The sequence below is a fragment of the Dromiciops gliroides genome, chromosome 2 (genome assembly GCF_019393635.1).
Source record: "Dromiciops gliroides isolate mDroGli1 chromosome 2, mDroGli1.pri, whole genome shotgun sequence".
Lineage (NCBI taxonomy): Eukaryota > Metazoa > Chordata > Mammalia > Microbiotheria > Microbiotheriidae > Dromiciops > Dromiciops gliroides.
The window spans coordinates 115,139,229-115,158,727 of NC_057862.1; the positions used below are offsets into that span (position 1 = coordinate 115,139,229).

The window sequence follows — 19,499 nt, forward strand, 5'->3', positions numbered from 1 at the left end:
AGATAAATTGAACACCCCTCAAAGAAAGCCAGAATAATAATAGCTACCAATTATATAGTGCTTCAAGATTTGCAAAATGTGTTACAAACATTATCTCATTTTATCCTCAAAACAACCCTGGGAGGTAGGTGCTATCATTATCCCCATTTTCACAGAAGAAGAAACCAAGACAAACAAAGGTTAAATCACTTGCCCACAGTCCCACAGGTAGTAACTATCAGAGGTGGAATTTGAACTCGGGCCTTTTTGACTCCAGGACCAGCACTCCATTCACTGTGTCACCCGCTACCTCAATGAGGTGGAGTGTAATGCCCAGTGGAACATCTGAGAGAAAACAAACATAAATCAAAGAGGGAGTCATAGAGAAGTCTCCAAAAGTGGCCTTCTGGGTTCCAAGTTTCATTTCTAGGGCCCCAAGCTACAATTCAAACATTGATTAAAAGTATCTTAAGAATAAGCTGGGGGGCAGCTAGGTGGCACAGCAGATAAAGCACTGGGCCTGGATTCAGGAAGACCTGAGTTCAAATCTGGCCTCAGACACATGACACTTACTAGCTGTGTGACCCTGGGCAAGTTACTTAACCCCTGTTGCCCCGCCAAAAAACAAACAAACAAACAAAAAACCAAACAAGAATAAGGTGGGAATTGTGTAATGTGGGAGACTACCCAATGAACCATGGAGATAGTTTGCTTCAGATAGCTACTCTGGAACTTTGACCTCTAAGAGCTCTGGAGAGTGTGCCAATCAGTGAGTGAATCCCCTAAATACCTTAGTAGGGAATTCTAAAAGAAGGCCTTTTATTTCATCTAGGAGAGCAGCATTTTTTTAACTCCAAAGCTAAAACAAAACCATAACAAAACTTTGTCATTTAAATAGACACACATATATATACCCACAGTATATACAGCATATATATATATATACACATACATGTATATAGTTCAGTCGTTTTTCAGTCATGTCCAACTCTTCATGACTCCATTTGGGTTTTTTTGACAGAGATACTGGAGTGGTTTGCCATTTCCTTCTCCAGCTCATTTTACAGATGAGGAACTGAGGCAAATAGGGTTAAGTGATTTTCCCAGGGTCACACAGTTAGTAAGTGTCTGAGGCCAAAATTGAACAAAGGATGAGGAAAGTTACTGGCTCCAGGCCTGGCATTCTATCTGCTGCACCACCTAGCTGATATATACATACACATACATACACACATACACACATACACACATATACATACATACATACAAATTAGACACTCAACCTTTATATCTGAAAATATGTAACTCCAAACTATGATGGAGAGTTGGGTGGATGGATAACTAGCTATATAATATAAACACATGTATGTATATATAGACACACATATGTATACATATATGCATAGCAGCTAGTTAGTTATGCACATACACACACATATATATTTCCAGATACAAAGGTTGCATTGTTTGATTTGTCCTAGGTATAGCAAACCCTACTAATAGGGACTAACTGGAAGCAAACCCTTTCCTGGATTGCAAGAGAATTTCATTATAGAAATACAAGAAAAGGGAGTTTACTTACCAGGGTGTCTCAGCAGCTGCTGCTGCTGGCTCTCTCCTCTGCAGCTTTAGGCAATACTCAGAGGGGCCAGTGCAGCTTGTAGAGGGAGGAAAGGGTCACGATATTGAAGCAGTAGGTCCTGCCCATGGGTTTGGTATATCAGTGCTGTTCCAAGTATACAAAAATACAGAACAGGGATTAATAGGTATCTGTACCTGCCCTTGGGGTTTCAGCAGTGAAATCTTAGAAGGGGTTAGTCTTAAGCTCCTAGAAGGTAAGCTAGGAAGTGAGGGCAAAGGCTTGGAGATGGGACGTGGAGCATCATGTGTGAAAAACAGCAAGTAGACCTGGACCCCAGAGTGCCAGGAGATGAGGCTCCACCTACTATGGGCAGAGAAGAGCCCCAGTGGAGCTAACCCCTGTGGAATGGCTGCCAGGCATCCACCCCAAGTGTCACCATTTCAACCAGAGATATGCATGTAAGTCAGTGACTACTTCTCTGTTGTAGCAGCTTGGCTTTATCCAAGACAGATGACCTCAAGGGTTCCTTCGCCTGGCCTAGAATTCTTCATCTTGGGTAGTGTCATGGCTAGTGCATTGGTCCTGGAGTCAGGAGGATTTGAGCTCAAATTTAGCCTCAGACACTAGCTGTGTGACCCTGGGTCACTTAACCCTATTGACCTCAGTTTCCTTATCTATAAAATGATCTAGAGAAGGAAATAGCAAACCACTGTAGTATCTTTGCCAAGAAAAGCCCAAATGGGGTTTTACGAAGAGTTGGATATGACTGACAAACAACTAAACAACAATCTTCTCATTCACACAGTTGACTGGAAGACTGTAGAGAATATGAGATTCTGGTATGCCTATTGTTCATTACAGAAGTTAATTACCCTCGATGGATCAAGTCATAGCCTTGGGTACTCTCTTGCTGCTAGGTATTTCCTCTTGATGTGTTGAGATTATATAAGATTCCATGCTGAATAGAGTCATGATGATGACTCTTTCCAACAACCCTATAGGTATTAACATCAAGTGAAGCATCAAAAGTGGGAGAGACACATGCTCATCAAAGGTTTTTACCACTTTCATAGAGGATGTTCTGGTCAAAATCATTGGATCACAGAGGAGTCTCCTCTTGATAGAATTTTTCAGCTGCTTCTGTTTGCTAGTAATATCATGCCAATTGAGTCTATCTCTATCACACTACAGGATATTCTAAATGAGATCTCTGATCACCCAAAAGAGATAAGCTTAAGAGTTAATTTTCTGTTATAAGCCTTACTTGTATTTTCTCCCAACAGGAAGACTACCCCACTTCCACAGGAAGGTGGACCCCAGGGTTGAATCTGAGTTAGACCAATATTTTAATCAAATTTGTAAATCATAAAGCTCTGTAGAAATCTGAGATAATCAAGATGTGAGCTAATTTAACAAAATTTAAAGACAGAAAGAGAGGGAGGAAGAGGGGGGGAGAAGGGAGAGAGACAGAGACAGAGTCAGAGACAGAGAGGCAGAGAGAGACATTTACACACTAAAAGCAAAGTAGATGAAAAAACACCTTATTTGAGGTGTTTAACTTTCCTGGGCCTCAGTTTCCTTATCTATAAAGTGGAGGATTTAGACAAGATAACCTCTTAGGTTCCTTCCAGCTTTTGAACTGTGACTCTATGAGCATATTGCCCACATTATGACAGGCAGCCATACATTCCCAATTGATAAGGTTTGTTTACAGGCAATAGAGATGGATTGATAGTGAGATGGACCCAGGATTGGATAGAGATGGAAATAAAGATTCATCTCAAGTTCTATTTGGACATCTCTGATGAAATTTCTTTCCACTTTAAAGACTCTCTTCATTGCCTTATCTTCTTATTCACTACATAAATATTTCTGTGCCCTTAATTAATTTACTCTGGTTTATTTTAACAGATTGAACATAGTAGACATTCAACAATGTTTTTTGACTTAATATGTGTTACTGTGTCTTAACTTCTATTTAACCAGTTTTCTGTCTCTGAATGATAAACACTTTCCTCACTTCTATTTCTTTTCTAAATCCTCAAAGAATCTAGTATGTACCAAGCATACATACACCCAGTAGACAGCTCTACATGTTCCTGGTTACCGAAAACAATAGAGAGTTTTACTATGAATGCAGTTTACTATTTCCACAACTTTTCTTTGCCAGCCAAAATAGGATTATTACATCTGGAAAATTCTGTTTTATTTTCTCTTTAGTCTATAATTTATATTTTAGGCCAGGATTTAAATTCCAAACATTCACGTTTTTTTTTAACCTCAAATATGTTTATAAAAGTTCATATTTAAGTCAAGAGAATCTGATGGAGTGAAACTCCAAACACTAATTAAAATTGTAATAATATGTAATTTATAATTAAATTTTATAGGGCATAATTTAAATTTATAAATGCAGTATGTTATACTCTTTTCCACTTTATAGTATCTGTACTAATAAACAGATAATAAACAGAGGTCTTCCCAACCTCTTCCTGCATAAATGTGACCCAACTCAAATACTACTTTCTCCATTAGACTTTTATTGATGCTTCCACTTGGAAATTTTCTTTCCTTCCTTAGATCCAATATTGTACTCATACTTGTCTTATATACTAGATGTGTTTATTTTGTTTTATATTTATTTGCATATGTATTATATAACCTCATTCTAGATCAGAAATTCTTAACCATTTTTATGTTGTGAACCTCTTTGGAACTCTGGTTAATTCTATAAACCCTTACTCAGAAAAAATATTTTAAATGCATAAAATAAAATAAGTAGAATTATAAAATATATTAGAAAATCAATTAATTAAAATATAGCTATCAAAATAAAAAATAAGTTAATGAACCCCACATTAGGAAGCCCTGTTCTAATTAGTGAGCTCTGTGATTGCAAATTCAATATGTTATTTTTAGTATTTCCCAGAGCCTAGCGCATAGTAGGCACTTAATAAATATTGGTTTTATTGACATTTCTTTCCACAAGTGAGTAAATGCAGAAATGCAACTTCATACTGCTCTGTTGTTCAGTTGATAAGATTTTATTTCCAAGGGTGTTTAGTTTACAATCTCCTGTCTAATTTCATTTTCTCATAGCAAGTTCCTTTATCTCATTTGTGGTTTTGGTTTTGTTTTTTTTTTAACATAGGCAAACGAGAAGCTATAGCCCGGTGTCTGCACATCCAGACCCAGCAAGCTGTCAATGACACACTGTGTGACAAGGCCCATCGTCCCCCTGCAATGACTCAGGCTTGCAACACGGATCCCTGTCCTCCAAGGTATGTGTAGGAACTGGGGCTCCTGGGACTTGTATGCCTGAGCCTTAATCTTCTGCTGTCATCAGCACTCAGAAGCTTTTGAAAGCAGAAGTAAAGGAGCTGAGGTTTGGGTGTCTGCGTTTAAAAGCCAGGATAAGGTCACACTGAGAAAGCCAACCCAGTCTGACTGTTTTGCTCTCTAGTCTAGGGTCTTGTGCTTTCCTCTTACCTTAGTGGCACCTAGAACTGATTGAAAGGTGTGGTGAACATACATGGTTAGCTTTTTGTACTGCAGACACAGGGCCACAGAGGACACAAGGTTCTTCTGGTTTCTGTTTACCCCAATAGCAGATGGAGGTAAACAGAGCAGATCTGCAATCAAATTATAGTCAGTGAAATTTATTTCTAGTCCCTGTTTCTGCTCCACCTCTTCGTCCTCCACCCCTTTAGGACATATATTCTTTCCTTTCATCCATTTTAGGCTCCCTGTACTTTCCTGTTCTCTCACCCCACATCCCTATTAAAACAGGAAAAACTCTGATGTTGCAGTTTTTTTTTTTTGTAACTCACTCGTGCACTTACTGACTCATGCATTGTAAACCTCTTTAATTGTACAGTAAATGGTTTTCTCTATTGCTATTGGAATTTTTGGCATTATTGAATAGATAGGGGTGACATTTCTTTGGGGAAGGGACCTTTCTTCTGACCCTAAAATCATCATTTCTTCCCAAGTCTACTGTGAAGGGTAGCCTGCCTTGGTGAGTTTGGTGAGCAAAAGTCGTGGGGAGAGTTGGATAAGAAGAAAAGGCAGGAAGGGTCTCACTCCATCCCATCATAAAAAAGTTTTATCCCCAGTCACTACTTTCTGTGTTCTCAGAGAATTCAAGGATTCCCTTTCCTAAACTGAACTATGAAAAAGCTCAGAAAATGTCCTTATTTAGATGTGTTGTAGGAGATGAAGCCTAAATTGTGGCCTTTTATCAACATTCTTTCTGATGGTACTTACACTGAGGGGGAGAAGGTACTTCCCTAATACACTTAATAGATCCAGTGAAAGTCTAGCCATTACACCTACCTCTCTTGAAGATGAGGGTATAAACCCATCCTGCCTTGCTTATTCAGCCCCATGACATCCTCAATATCACTGTATACTAGATGGCTTAGTGGATCTGGTGTCTGCTTGGAAGCAAGAAGACTTGAGTTTGAATCCTGCCTCAGGCACTAGCTGAGTAATCCTGGGCAAGTCACTTCACTTCTCTTAGACTCAGTTTCCTCATCTTTAAAATGGGAAGAATAATAATACTCCCCCTCAGGGGGTTTTAAGAATCAAGTGAGATAATAATGTAAAGCAATTTGTGAGCTTTAAAGTGATATGTGTCATTATTGCTTCCTCACTGCCCAAGGGAGACTAAAGTCAGTCTGCAGCTAGGAGAGCAACACATAATAATCCTGGGGAGGTAGACTAGAATCAGATTGTGAAGAGCTTTGCATTACAAACAGAGACCTTTGTGCTTTATCTCCAAGGCAGAAGTGAAGCTTCTTAAGCAGGGAAGAGAAGTGGTCACACCTGTACTTTATGAATATCAAGCTAGTGGCTGCATATAAGGTGAAGTAGTGAGGGAAGAGCCTGGAAAGTAGGCAAAAGGTGATGATCACTTGAATTGGGTTGGTTTCTGTGAAAGTGGAGAGAGGAGAAGCCATGGCAGAAGTGTGGTGGAGGTGGAATTGATGAGAATGGACTGGATATGGGGGGGTGAGAAGAGGGAAGAGTCTGAGGAAATAGGGAAGTTATAAAAAGGGGCAGCTTTGTGAGAAGAAATGATTTCTGCTTTGGATAAATCAAGTTTAGGCCACTATAGGATATTCCGCTGGAAATGTTGGAAATGCCTAATAGGTAGTAGGTGATATAGAAGTGAAGCTAAGGCTATTACCTTGAGAGCATAGATGAGGGAAGACCCACAACAGATGCTTCAGGGAACACGACACGTGTGTGGTAACAGGACACAGATGTTGATCCATCCAAGGAGACTGAGAGGGAATGTCTATACAGTTAGGAGAAGAACCAGGAGAGAACTGTGTCAGAAAAATCCAAGGGGGTGGGGGATGAGACTTTCTCAAAGGAGGGAATGATCAAACAAATCAAATACTTCAGAGAAATCAAGAAGGATGAGGATTGAGAAAAGATTCTATTTAGCATCTAGGTTAGTAATCTTGGAGAAAGCAGATTCTCTTGAATGATGAGGACAGAAGCCATATTGCAATGGCTCGAGAATTGAGTGTGATGTAAGAAAGCAGAGGTTGCGAGAGCGTACAATCACAACTTTATCTGAGTTTGGCTAAAAAAAAAAAAAAAGAAGAGAGATATAAGATGATGGCATGAAGAGTTGATAGGGTTGAGGGAAGGATTTTGTTTGTTTTTAGGATAGGAAAGATATGGGTGTGTTTCCAGGGATCAGGGAAGGAATCCAAGAGATGGAGATCAAAAATTAGAAGTACAGGAGGAATAATTATGAGGACAAGGTACTAGAGGAGATAGCCCTTGATGGATCAAGGGAACAAGTAGAGAAGAATTGGCCTTGGCAAGGAAAAGAATCACTTTATTCATCAAAAATTAGAGGAATCTAGGAAAGGACAAACTTAAAATGATGTACAACATGGCCAAGACCACCTTATAGTTTAATGGGTTATCCTCACCCTGGCCAAGATGGACAAAGGGTTCCCCACAACCTAAATGATTCACAGTAGAAGTTGTTAGTTCTTCAAGCCTTCCTGTACAAAAGCAGAAATGAAGCTTAAAATTCATGTCCTCCTTCTGATGCACAGGGGCATAATTTGTCTTCCCTTATATTTCACTGCTGCCAACATTTTATAGGATTCTCTCTGTTGCCTAGCCCTTCCCAGAATAGTTAACTCAATCCACCCACCTGTGTTTCCATACCTGTGGAGCAAGCCAAGATGTGATCACCTTCCCAAAATAGAATTAGGTGGTCATTCAGGAGGGTACCCATTCCCAACTTTTACCTAGGTTCATTATTGCCTAGCATTGCCATAAATCTTTTGTTTTCTGCCTTATGGAGTTGTGTAGATTTGTTCATTGTATAACTTAGTTGCCAATCCCTATGCCCTTATGACCTGATGTTCCTTTTTAATCTGTGGTATATTAGGTATGCACTAGTCCCTCATAGATCAAAGGGGGGCATAGTGAGGACTCCATTTAAAAAAAGGATAACAAGAAGAGAGGACTCTGGTGGTATGAGTGCATAGGCAGAGATTAGGGAAACAGCCCAGAGATGTGGATAAGAGGAAGTGTTTGAGAGCAAAGGAAACTTAGTTCTTAAAAACTAAACTAGTTTCTTTTTTAAAAAAAATTTCTTAAATCAGTATTTACAACTCGTGTTTCAAATGCATGTCTGTGTTCATGTTTGTATGTGCTCACTCATTAATGGTGATGGAGATAATAATTAAAAATATTTGGGAAAACTTATTAGTGATGCAGATTTTCTATGCTAGAGAGCTAAGATCACAAAGAGTGAAAAACTAAGAATTTGCTTAGTGAGTTTGAGTTGTTAGTATCTGTTTCTTATTTTGAGAAGTCAGAATTTTAGGGTAAAGATCCAGAAGGGTTGAAAATCCAGAAGGGTCAAAAATCAACCAAGGGTTGAACTTAGTCTACACTGTGGGTCTTTGCTCACCAAGTCAAATCCAGATTTAATAAAGAGCCAGGAAATTGTTTCCTAATGATGCTGAAGAACGTTTTCATTCTGTCCCTTGTAATAACTTGTTGGTTTCTTCATAGTAGCCTATGTGGAGTATCCACCTTAATACATCTCAGCCCTAGACCTTGCAAGTTATCCTTCTTAGGAATTCCATACTCTGGAGCCCTGGAGCTAGGAATAATTGGGCGGTCAGAATGTGTTGATTTCTTTGGGAAACTGATACTTTGTTTTTATACAGAGGGAAATATTATGCCTCATTTCAATGATGCAGATTTAATAAACTTTTTCAAAGAGTGGGGATTCGATTGGGAAAAAAAAAGGACATAGTAGAGACAAAGGTCGAAGCCAAAACAAAGGTAAGTTTACGGAAATGTTTGAGGTTCTAAAAACTTGTGGTTGTAGAAATAACAGGAACAGGGTGTTGGATAATATTTTCCATACAAATATTGACTGGCTCCAAGGGCAATGGCTTTAAAACATCACCCAAGGGTAGGGCTCGCTGCTGAGATTGTGTTGCACATCCGCTGGGGCTGTTTTTACCCAAAGGCAGCTTTCTTTGGTTTCTTTTGCTTCAGCTTTCCAAGGCTGGGTGCTACATGTTTTATTCACCCTTGTGGGCACTTTCCTGAGGTAACCCATCACTGCCAAGCTTCTGCCTCTTCCTGGGTTACTGTCTTTGGGAAGAAGTCAGCTGTTTATAAAAACTCATAGGTGATGTGCCATATGATGATTCCTGAGGGTGTGGGAGGAGCCCTGTTCTCAAACAGTCTCAGAAAAAGGATAGAGAAAATTGTCTGCCAGGTGGGAGGAGAACAAGAGGACTGGAATATCCACTTGTATTCCGCATTAGTGTCTTGAACCACTTGGACCAGTAAGCCAATAATAATAAAAAATTATTACTAGTTTCCCAAATAAAAGAGCTCCCATACTCTGTCTAGTGTTGCTGTAGTGATTCTTCTGGCTGTCCTCTTTCTAGAAAAAAAAAATGCCCTCAAAATGGAAAAGATAAATTTAAACTGGATTGCTTTAAATGTATAACACAATATTCCAGTGAATTTACTTATAATCCCACTTCTATTAATATACCCTTTGATTGCCTTAGACTCTAGGATGAGAATTCCCAAGGCAACAGGTCAGACAGGCAGCTGAAGGGGCTTGTAGACTAGGGTAGTATACCACATAGCCTCATAGGAGCTCATGTAGGCCATGTATGAAGTGGTTGTCTCTGCTGTCTGCCATATTTCTCTTTCTCCATCACCTATCAGAGTGCTTGGGCTATAGTAGGTACTTAATGAATGAATTTGAGACAATGTTTTGATTAAGATAGTGCTCATCGGAGAAATCAGACTTTATGGAATTGATCCAGAGCATACCCTCATCCAGTTCACCTGTTGGTTCTCCTTAAAGACCTTAGAGGGAGGGGGAGAAACAAACTGGCATCATCAAACAGAAAGGATGTTGGAAAATCCGTTCCAATCCCTTCATTTTACAGATAAGGAAACTGAAATCTAGAATGATCAGGTGACTAGTTAAAAGTCACACATTATATTAATGATAGTATAAGGTCTAGAACTCAAGCTCCCTGACACCTCATCCAAGGGCATATCAATCTACTTTTGTATTCTAGAATCATAGCATTTTAGCGTTGAATAATGACCTTTGAGACCATCTTTTTTCAGTGCTCTCTTTTTTAGATGAGAAAACTAAAGCCCATAGAAGTTAAGTGATTGACCCCAGGTTAGACAGCAAATGACAGGACTAGGTTATAGTCAAACGCTCTGACTCCAAACCCAGAACTCTTCCCCGTGCACCAAATGGTCTCCAGGTACCTAATGTGATTCTAAAAGAGGCTTACTTTACTCAAAGAGCATCAAGAGAACCTACAAGAAAAGGAGTATGATAGTCTAAGTAACCAAACTGTTTCTTGATAGCATTCATTTTAGAGACTGGAGTAACATGGAAGTAAGCCAGAGATCTGAAATTTTGTCAGTATTAGGAACTACTAGTGTAAGAACTCTCCACCAAGGCAGAGCACAATCCTTGTGAACTTCATAGGAAAATCCTAGAGGGTCACTGGAGTCAGACAGAGGTTAATGTTAAGGTCACATAGAAAGTAAGTGTCAAAAGGCATAATTTGAACACAGTTCTTCCTGATTCCAACTCCAGCACTATGTCCACTGCATCATTTTTCCTCTTCTAAAAAAAAAAGGTACTAATATTGAAATAACAATGGTGGCTGACATTTATATATTTTAAATTTTGCAGAGAACTTTAAACTACATTGTCTCTCCTGGTATATTACAGATGCATTTCAGAAGCACTGTTAAAGAATACATTTGCTTTCATAAGAGCTTATATTCTTGAAAGTTCCATTTGAGAGGACTGGCTGGCATTCTTTAAAATTCTAGAAAGCCAAATGCTTTTCAGAAATGAGGGCTAAAAAAAAAAAAAGAAAGAAAAAGAAATGAGGGCTGAATTTTCTGCCTGACTCTTTCAATGATGGATGACCTAAATCTTTGCCAGTCATGTGTAATGACCCATTCGTGTGACATTAGTTACCAGGAAAGCAGGAATTGGGCTCCATAGCCCTTATTTCTTTTTGTCTTCTTGACCTGTCCTTTGTTTTTATTACTATAAGCTTATTCCTAACCATTCTCAGAAGCCATTCTGATAATCGGGAGCTGGTCCTTCTACATGAGATGGATAACCACAGCCAAAAGCCCATCGAGGGGAACTAGGTAGCACGGTGCATAGAGCGCCAGACCTGGAATCAGGAAGACTCATAGTCCTGAGTTCAAATGTAGCCTCAGACACTCACTTACTTGTTGTGTGATCCTAGGCAAGTCATTTAACCCTGTTTGCCTCAACTTCTCAACTGTAAAATGAGCTGGAAATGGAAATGGCAAACCATTCCAGTATCTTCTTTAGGAAAATGAGAAATGGGGTCACAGAAAGTCAAACATCACTGAAATGACAACAACTTGTTATCAAGAGTCAAATATAAACAAGACTTACTTAATCTAGTAAAAGACTAAGAAAAACTCTAGGGTGTTTACCTTTGAGTGCCGATATTTAGTTTTGTGCTGGGCTCTTTATATGCCCACTTGTGTTTGGAATATTTGGCCTTAGAAATCATAGCTTTAATAAGCTGTATCTCAGATTGTTGGATGTCCATTTCACTAAGCTTGGTTATGATTTTAGTGGTCTAGTATCGATCTAGATAAGAACGTGTTGCCTAACAGGCACAGGGAAGACTGTTCTCTTCTGTATTACATATCCTATGTTTCTGAACAGAAATTCAGAGGGAAGAATATCCTTTGCTTTAGATTTCTATCCTACCCTTATTTTATTAAATGTATTTTGATATTTGGATGTATGGCATTTAGTCTGAAAAGCCCAGATCATGCCTCTTTGTCACTCAGCTAGATATGAAATTACCAATCAAGTGCCCAATAGTTAATTGGTTAATTTTTTCTTCATCTTCAGAATTTATTATATTAAAAAATTACTCCGCCAAATCATAAAATCTCAAACTTGGAAGCAATATTAGAGGACTTACCTAGCCTGGCCTTCTCATCAGTGCAGGAATGCTTTCTGTGATATCCACACTCAATAACCAATCTTTAAGTGCCTGTTATATACCAGGTACTATACTAGGTGAGGGATGTAGATATGGAAAAAACAAACAAAAAGAAATATTCCTTACTCTCAAAGACCTTTCATTCTTAGAAGGTATCATCCAGTCTTTCTCTAGCACCCCCAGTGTCAGGCAGCCCCTTATTTCAAAAGTCATGCTGTTCCATTTTTGGAAAATCTTCCTTATTTGGGGATGAAATCTTTCTTCAAATTGCTTTTGCCCATTGGTTCTAATTCTGCCCTCTGAAATTAGACAGATGCAGTTTCACCTACCATTCCTTCGTTACTTGAAGACAACTATTATATCCTCTTTGAGTCTTCTTTTCCTAAGGGTCACATTCCCCTCTTCCTTCAGGCCATCTTCACATGACATATTTTCTGGTAGCCTCACCATCTTGGCTGCCCACCTTTGAACATGCCTCAGTCTGTCAGTGTTCTTCTTATAATGTGGTACCCCAAGCAAAATACATAATTTAAGGGGGCAGCTGGGTGGCCCAGTGGATAAAGCAATGGCCCTGGATTCAGGAAGACCTGTGCTCAAATTTGGCCTCAAACACTTGATACTTACTAGCTGTGTGACCCTGGGAAAGTCACTTGACCCATGTTGCCCTGCCAAAAACAAAATAATAACAATAATAATAACATAATTTAATTAAAATCCAGCTCCCTCATGCTACATGCTACTTTTATTCTTACAGCCTAACATCTCATTACCCTTTTGACAGCTGTGCCATTTTGTTGAGTTAGTGTTTAGCTTGACTTTAACTAAGGCCCCCAGATCTTTTTCCCATCTGGTACTGTCTAACTATAGCTACCCACCCTTACCTCCTCGTCTTGTACTTATCTTTCTTGCATACAACCTTGACATTTGTTTTCTTTATCCCACAGCCAGAATATATGGAATTGCATACATAGCTCAATTAAGAGTGTTTTCGGGGCAGCTAGGTGGTGCAGTGGATAGAGCACTGGCCCTCGAGTCAGGAGTACCTGAGTTCAAATCCGGCCTCAGACACTTAACACTTACTCACTGTGTGACCCTGGGCAAGTCACTTAACCCCAATTGCCTCACTAAAAAACAAAACAAAAAAACAAAGAGTGTTTTCAAATCATTTTCCCCCTCAGAAAATATTTTTCCCTATGCTAAAAGTTGGTTTCATCTCCCAAGACAGAAACAATCTTTTCCCCTTAGACTCTCGTAACAATTTGTTGACATGTCTTAAGCACTTACCCCCCCACACACATTTTACTTTTTTATTCTAGTTATTTATAAATATATCTTATCCCTCTTCCTAGATTGTAAGCTCCTGGAGGGCAGGAATTATATCTTATTTATCTTTGATTGCCCCTTAATGTCTAATGAAATGTCCTATTCATTGAAGATACACGATAAATGTTTCTTTTTTTTTTTTTGTTTTGTTTTTGTTTTGTTTTTTTGTGGGGCAATGAGGGTTAAGTGACTTGCCCAGGGTCGCACAGCTAGTAAGTGTGTCTGAGGTTGGATTTGAACTCAGGTCCTCCTGAATCCAGGGCCGGTGCTTTATCTACTGTGCCACCTAGCTGACCCGATAAATGTTTCTTAAACTAAATTTGTAGCATTTATGTCAAGGCCAAAGAGTCTTCCCCTCCCAGGTTGATTCTTTGATGAAGGCAAACTAGACCATCTTTTCTTCACTTCATACCTATTTATTACTGAATGGGCGTTGCCTCAGACAAACTGAGCCCTGGGAAAGACCTTAATTTAAAAAGACTAAGGTCCCCTGCTGCATCCAGGGCCATCACCAGTGTTGACCTACGTCTTGCCACTGGACTCCAATGACTTTGGAGGAGAGAGTGATGCTGATGACTTTGCACAGCTCTGCCTTGATGAAATCCAGTTCACTTGCAAGTCATCACTCTCCAGATGTTTTTGGTCCTCTTCAGATTTAACAGATCTCTTTATTTTAATTACCTGCAAACAGCTTCCTAGTTCTGTATGCTTCTCTCTGCTATGAATATTAGGTCAGTGATTTTGATGCAAAACACTAGCGAAATTCTATTATACTTTGCATTGAATATGAAGATATGTTCATCCAACTAAAATCTAGTTTAGCATTTTGAATCTAGATATAAACTTCTGTTTTGTTTGGGGGTTTTTTTCCTAATAAAGAAATGCAATTTCTTGCAGTTTACTTGTGAATCTCAAAGTCAAAAAAATTAGAGGATATTAAAATTCTAGGATTTAGAGCCAAAAGGAGCTTTAGCTGCCATCAGGTCAAACCTTTCCATTTTATAGAAAAGAACACCAAGGAAGTAGACTCCAATCTCCTTCCAATTGCAAAACCCCTTATATTTGCTCCAAAACCCTCTCTGCCCTGATGCATTTTAGCAAGCAGCAGAATGAGAAATATGCTCATTATAATATCTATGAGGATGAATGGATGCTACTGCCAATCTCTTCAGTGCCCCCAGCCTTTACAAGCTTAATTAGGAAGATGGAAATCTCTAGATTAGAAGTCACCAAAAGGATTCTCACAAGCCAGGGCAGCATCTTTCCTTCTCTTGTGAAAATGACCCTGAACTAGAGGTCAGAATGCATCTTGTTTTAGGACAGGGCCTGTCCAAAGTGTAGAGGAATTGTGATGTTAGCTAGCTTTCCATCAAAGTTGTGCTCATTGCATAGCATGTAGATTTTGTTTGGGGGAGTAAATACTAAATCAAATATATATGAATGCTATTCCTTAAAATTTTATTTATCATTCTGAAAATTAACACTACAACATTTTTTGGGGAAACGAGAGTCCTTGGGAAACAACAGAAAAAAAACAAACTGTTTTTTTCCCGAATCTTTCCGTTTGTTTTTTTTTCCCCAGGCCTTCACATCTCTATTGCCAGTTTCCCCTCCTTGGATTATGCTTGGTAAGCAGCTGTCCTGGTTTTTCTGTTTATTTGCAAATATTAAAAAATATATATTTCATAAGAAAATTTCATTCACCCAAGGTTTTATCTGAAGTAAATCCCAGTGACCTAATTAATGCTTTATATATGATCTTACCAGAGTAAGAAAATAGTTTTAATCTAAGTGAGTTAAGATAGGTGCCCAGAAGATTTTCTGAAATGGGCTTTTTAAGCATTTAAAATTGCTTTTAACAATCATACACATCATCCTTATCTTTGTGTTCTTTTCAAAAGGAAATAAACGGTTCACTAGTTATATGCTAGCCAATCAGGACTTGGTGGACAGCCTTGTGTTTTTCTTTTGTTTTTCTGAAGGGCCCTCCTAAATGGTTGGGATTCTTCATTGCAAAGCATCATGGACCATTCTTGTGTTAAAAACGGTCATTCTGTATTGTGTGTGTGTGTTTCTGTTTCTGTGTTACTTTTATTTATTGAGATTTTTGTGGCTCTCAAGATTTTGCCCTGAGGATGAAGTGTCAGGCAGGTAAAGGGAGCACTGAAATGAGGAGAAGACCTCAGATTCACTGTTGCCCCTGGCATCAGAGCACCATTTCCTAGAACATGGCTGTATCCTTTTATGTTTTGGCACAGGTGGCAAACAGGGTCCTGGAGGCCATGCTCCGCAACCTGCGGTGTGGGAATACAGACCCGAGACGTGTACTGCCTGCAGCCCGGGGAGCCCCTTGTCCCTTCTGAAGAGTGCAAAGATGAAAAGCCTCATGTTTTGCAAGCTTGCAATCAGTTTGACTGTCCCCCTGGCTGGCACATAGAGGAGTGGCAACAGGTACAACAGCACACCCTTCTCCAGATGCAGGGTCGTTACCCCACACGAAAAGATCACTGCAGAGTTTAGTGATGCCGGCCTTACCCATTTTCCCCTGCCCCTTTTTCTCAGTGTTCTAGGACCTGTGGTGGAGGAACTCAGTATCGAAGAGTGACCTGTAGGCAGCTGCTGACGGATGGCAGCTTTCTGAACCTGTCGGATGAGTTGTGCCAAGAACCCAGAGCATCATCCCATAAGTCTTGTGCCAGAACTGACTGTCCACCTCAGTTAGTTTTAGGAAATTGGTCCAAGGTTAGTGGACTATGTGTAGCCAGAGGACTTTCTGTACTTATTTTTTGCATGAATATTCCAAGGATCTTCTAAAAACAAAACTATAAAACATTTAGTAGTGTTTTGTACAAAGAAGAATTACACTTCATAATATTATAAACAATTCATATTTCTTTATCACTTTTACATTAGCAATTCACATTCCTTTCAACAACCTGGTGAGGTTGGCAGTAGAAGTATTATTATTTCTTTTTACAGGCAGGGAAACTGAGGTCCAGAGAGGTTGGGTGACTAGCCCAGAGTCATAAAACTATTACGTGTCCTAGATGGGATTTGAACATTGATGTTCCCAGAGCAGGTCACTGGGAGAGTTGGGAAAGAAGGAGGGGCTTGTCTCCCTCCCTTCACCCCCGGGTTAATCATGTCTCCAGATGCTATTTCAGGAGACCCTGTTCAGATATGGCTTGGAGTAGATCCCCTCCGAGGTCTTTTCCAACTGTGTGATTCCATGATTTAGTGGTTTTTCCACCATTTGGCTCTCTGGCTTTGTTTTAAGGGTCTCCGCAGCTACTTTCTAATTATCTCCCTGAGGCAATATCTGAATGAAAGCCTCAGGAGGACCCAGTAACCTGATTTTTCAAAGGCAGCAAATTATCGTACAATATACAAAAAGTTCACTCTGTATAATAAATTTAAGGCAGACTGGTGGATGCCATGAAATGCCCTCTCTATAGTGGAAGAACACTGGACTGAAAGATCAGAAGCATGAGTTCTAGTCCCATTCCAGCTCTTAGCACTAATTAGCTTTGTGAACCTTGAACACAGTGTTTTATCTGTGTAGGCCTCCATTTCTCCTGTAAAATAAAGAGAGTTAGTTTAGATGACCTTCAGGGAAAGTTGCAGCGTTAATGTTGAGCAATCCAAGACCTCATTCTGTATCGTTCCATAGCATTTCATTTGTATGATATCCTTCCCCCCAACTAATTCCTCTTGTCTGTTCAACTCTATATTTTCTTCAAAGGCTCAACTTGAGTAGCACTTCCCTTGTACGGTTCTCTGTGATTGCTCTAACTCTAATTCACTCTTACCTTCTTTGAATTTCTTTAGCTCTTGTATCCTCATTTTAGCACTCATAGTGTATTATCTATATTGTTAGCTACTCTCTGAGTGTATATTTTGTCCTCCCAACTAAATTGTAAGTTCCCTTGGAGTAAGGAACACGCCTTTCCCTTCTTTTGTGGCCAACGCAGTAATTACTACAGTGCTGGCCAAGATACAGATACCTCAACAGGCAAATGTTGAATTAAACTGCATCTCATCAGGTGGAAGTGAAACCTGTCCAGTTGTCTCGTGAGCCATTAGCAAAAGATTTCCTGCACAGAGGCAAAGTGTCTTAATGGCTTAGGTTCTCCATAATGACCTGTGGTATTGGCTTCAGTTTCCCCATTGGCCAAGAAGTCAGGAAATGTACTAGAGTTATTGGTAAAGTCCTTTGCAGATGCAAAGTGTAACCTAAGTATGAACTAAGAAGGTATACCTGGGACAAAGGTCTAACCTGCTCATGCAATGGAGTTAAATCAGTTTTGGTACCAAATTTAGTCTGTAGACTCTTATATTGAAAGAAACAATTGAAAGCAAACAAAACTGGCTCTTAACCTACCTGCATTTTTGGTAGGAGGGACTGGTTGCCAAGGCACCAGAATTCATTAAGGTGCAAAGTGAGCACCCAAGTCAGCCTAACCCCATCAAGACTCCAGGGTCCAACCACAGACCACATTTCTATGTGAGGCCATTAATAGGGTGTGAGCAAGGGAACTGTATGCACATGATTTCAATTTCAACCTCTCTTTCGAAAACAAAATCCTTACTAGGGTTCAGAAACAACAGGATGCATATGCAGCTGGTAGGAAAGGAATTTAACATTTTTGAAGCATTCCCATTTTTCTCTTTTCTGTTGAAATTTCCTCTCATTTTGAAGTCATTTTTTTCTTCTTTTTTGGCATAGAGCTTGACACCTAATTGCCGCCTGTGTCTAAGGCCTGGGTGGGTGCCTGCCAAGTCCAAGTGCCAAGGGAGTTCTCACCTTAAAGGCAGCTAGCTATTCATTGTAGCTTCTGAATAGCTCCACTGCAAGATTATAGCTAGCAATTTAGACTTGTGCATTCAAAGGCTAGGAAACAGCTTGTGAGTGTCAACCCTTCTATCCATGACCCTTCCCTAGCCTGTGATCACCCTACACTCACTGAAATTGGCTTCATTTACCAAAAGTTTCTTAGAGTACTGGAATTGGAAAAGCCCTTACAGAATATCTAACTCAGCCCTTTCATTATTCACTTGAGGAAACTGCATCCCAGGAAGGGACAGGGGGGCAAAGGGGGTGGATGATATAGCCAAGGCTACACATTTCAACTTTATTTCTTCCAGCATTGGTGAGGAGTCTAGGAACCCGAACCATTACTAATAATAACTCATATTTCTATAGCACTTTGCAGATTGTAAAAGTCCTATCCAACAACCTTATGAGATAGGTAAGGCAAGCGGTGTTATTTCCATTTTACAGATGAAGAAACAGGAGGTCAACTGATTTAAGCGAGTTCTTAGGCAAAACCAAGGTTTTCCCAGGTCTTCATCCTCCAAATACAGAATTTTTCCCACTGAACTTTGTGTATCTTACAGAAAAAAAAAAAAGAAAGAAAGAACACTGTTGTGTATCTTATAGGAAAAAAAGAAATGAATATCAACTAGATAGCTTTTGGAATTAATAGATGAATGCCCATGTTCATTGCATTTACTTCCTTACCACCCATGAGAGACAGTGCAGTACTGTGGAAGGTACTCTGGATTTGGAACCAGATGAGGGTTGGAATCCCAGCTTGTCACTCACTGCCTGTGTTTCCTTGGGCAAGTCACTTCTCTAAGCCTCAGTTCTTCATCTGTAAAAGGAAGGGGTTGGGCTGGTCACTGAGGTTCCTTTCCGCTCTAAATCTAACCTAACCATTCATATCTTCTACTCTTGTCCTAATGAAACTCCTACCTCATTCTTTTCATTGCTAGTGAATTTGCTCTTACTCTATCCAGCCACCTTTTCTCAGTCTTTATCTCCATTAGCTTTCTGCAGAATGGGACATTGCTGATAACCTCCCGCTGGGTTTTCTTGCTCTCTTATCTGCCTTTGGATGTCTCCTTTTTGAGCTGTTCCTGTCGCTCCTTGGAGGCTTCCCAGAGGGCTCTGCACTCTTCCTGATTCAGCTCTCTGAGCAGTAGCTATCCCATCTGTGCTTATTGTCTCTACCTCTAATTTAGATAGAAACTACTTTTCATTGTTCCATTGTTTCATG

At 39.7% G+C, this 19,499-nt stretch overlaps 1 protein-coding gene across 1 annotated transcript in view; it reads left to right on the forward strand.

The window, feature by feature from the left end:
- ADAMTSL3 (ADAMTS like 3) overlaps positions 1 to 19,499 on the forward strand; it is a 584,778-nt gene that overhangs the window by 472,483 nt on the left and 92,796 nt on the right. Inside the window, exons 17-19 of the mRNA XM_043989606.1 lie at positions 4,713 to 4,842; positions 15,699 to 15,891; positions 16,003 to 16,182. Of these exons, the coding sequence (XP_043845541.1) occupies positions 4,713 to 4,842; positions 15,699 to 15,891; positions 16,003 to 16,182 (503 nt within the window). The remainder of the gene's footprint in view (positions 1 to 4,712; positions 4,843 to 15,698; positions 15,892 to 16,002; positions 16,183 to 19,499) is intronic.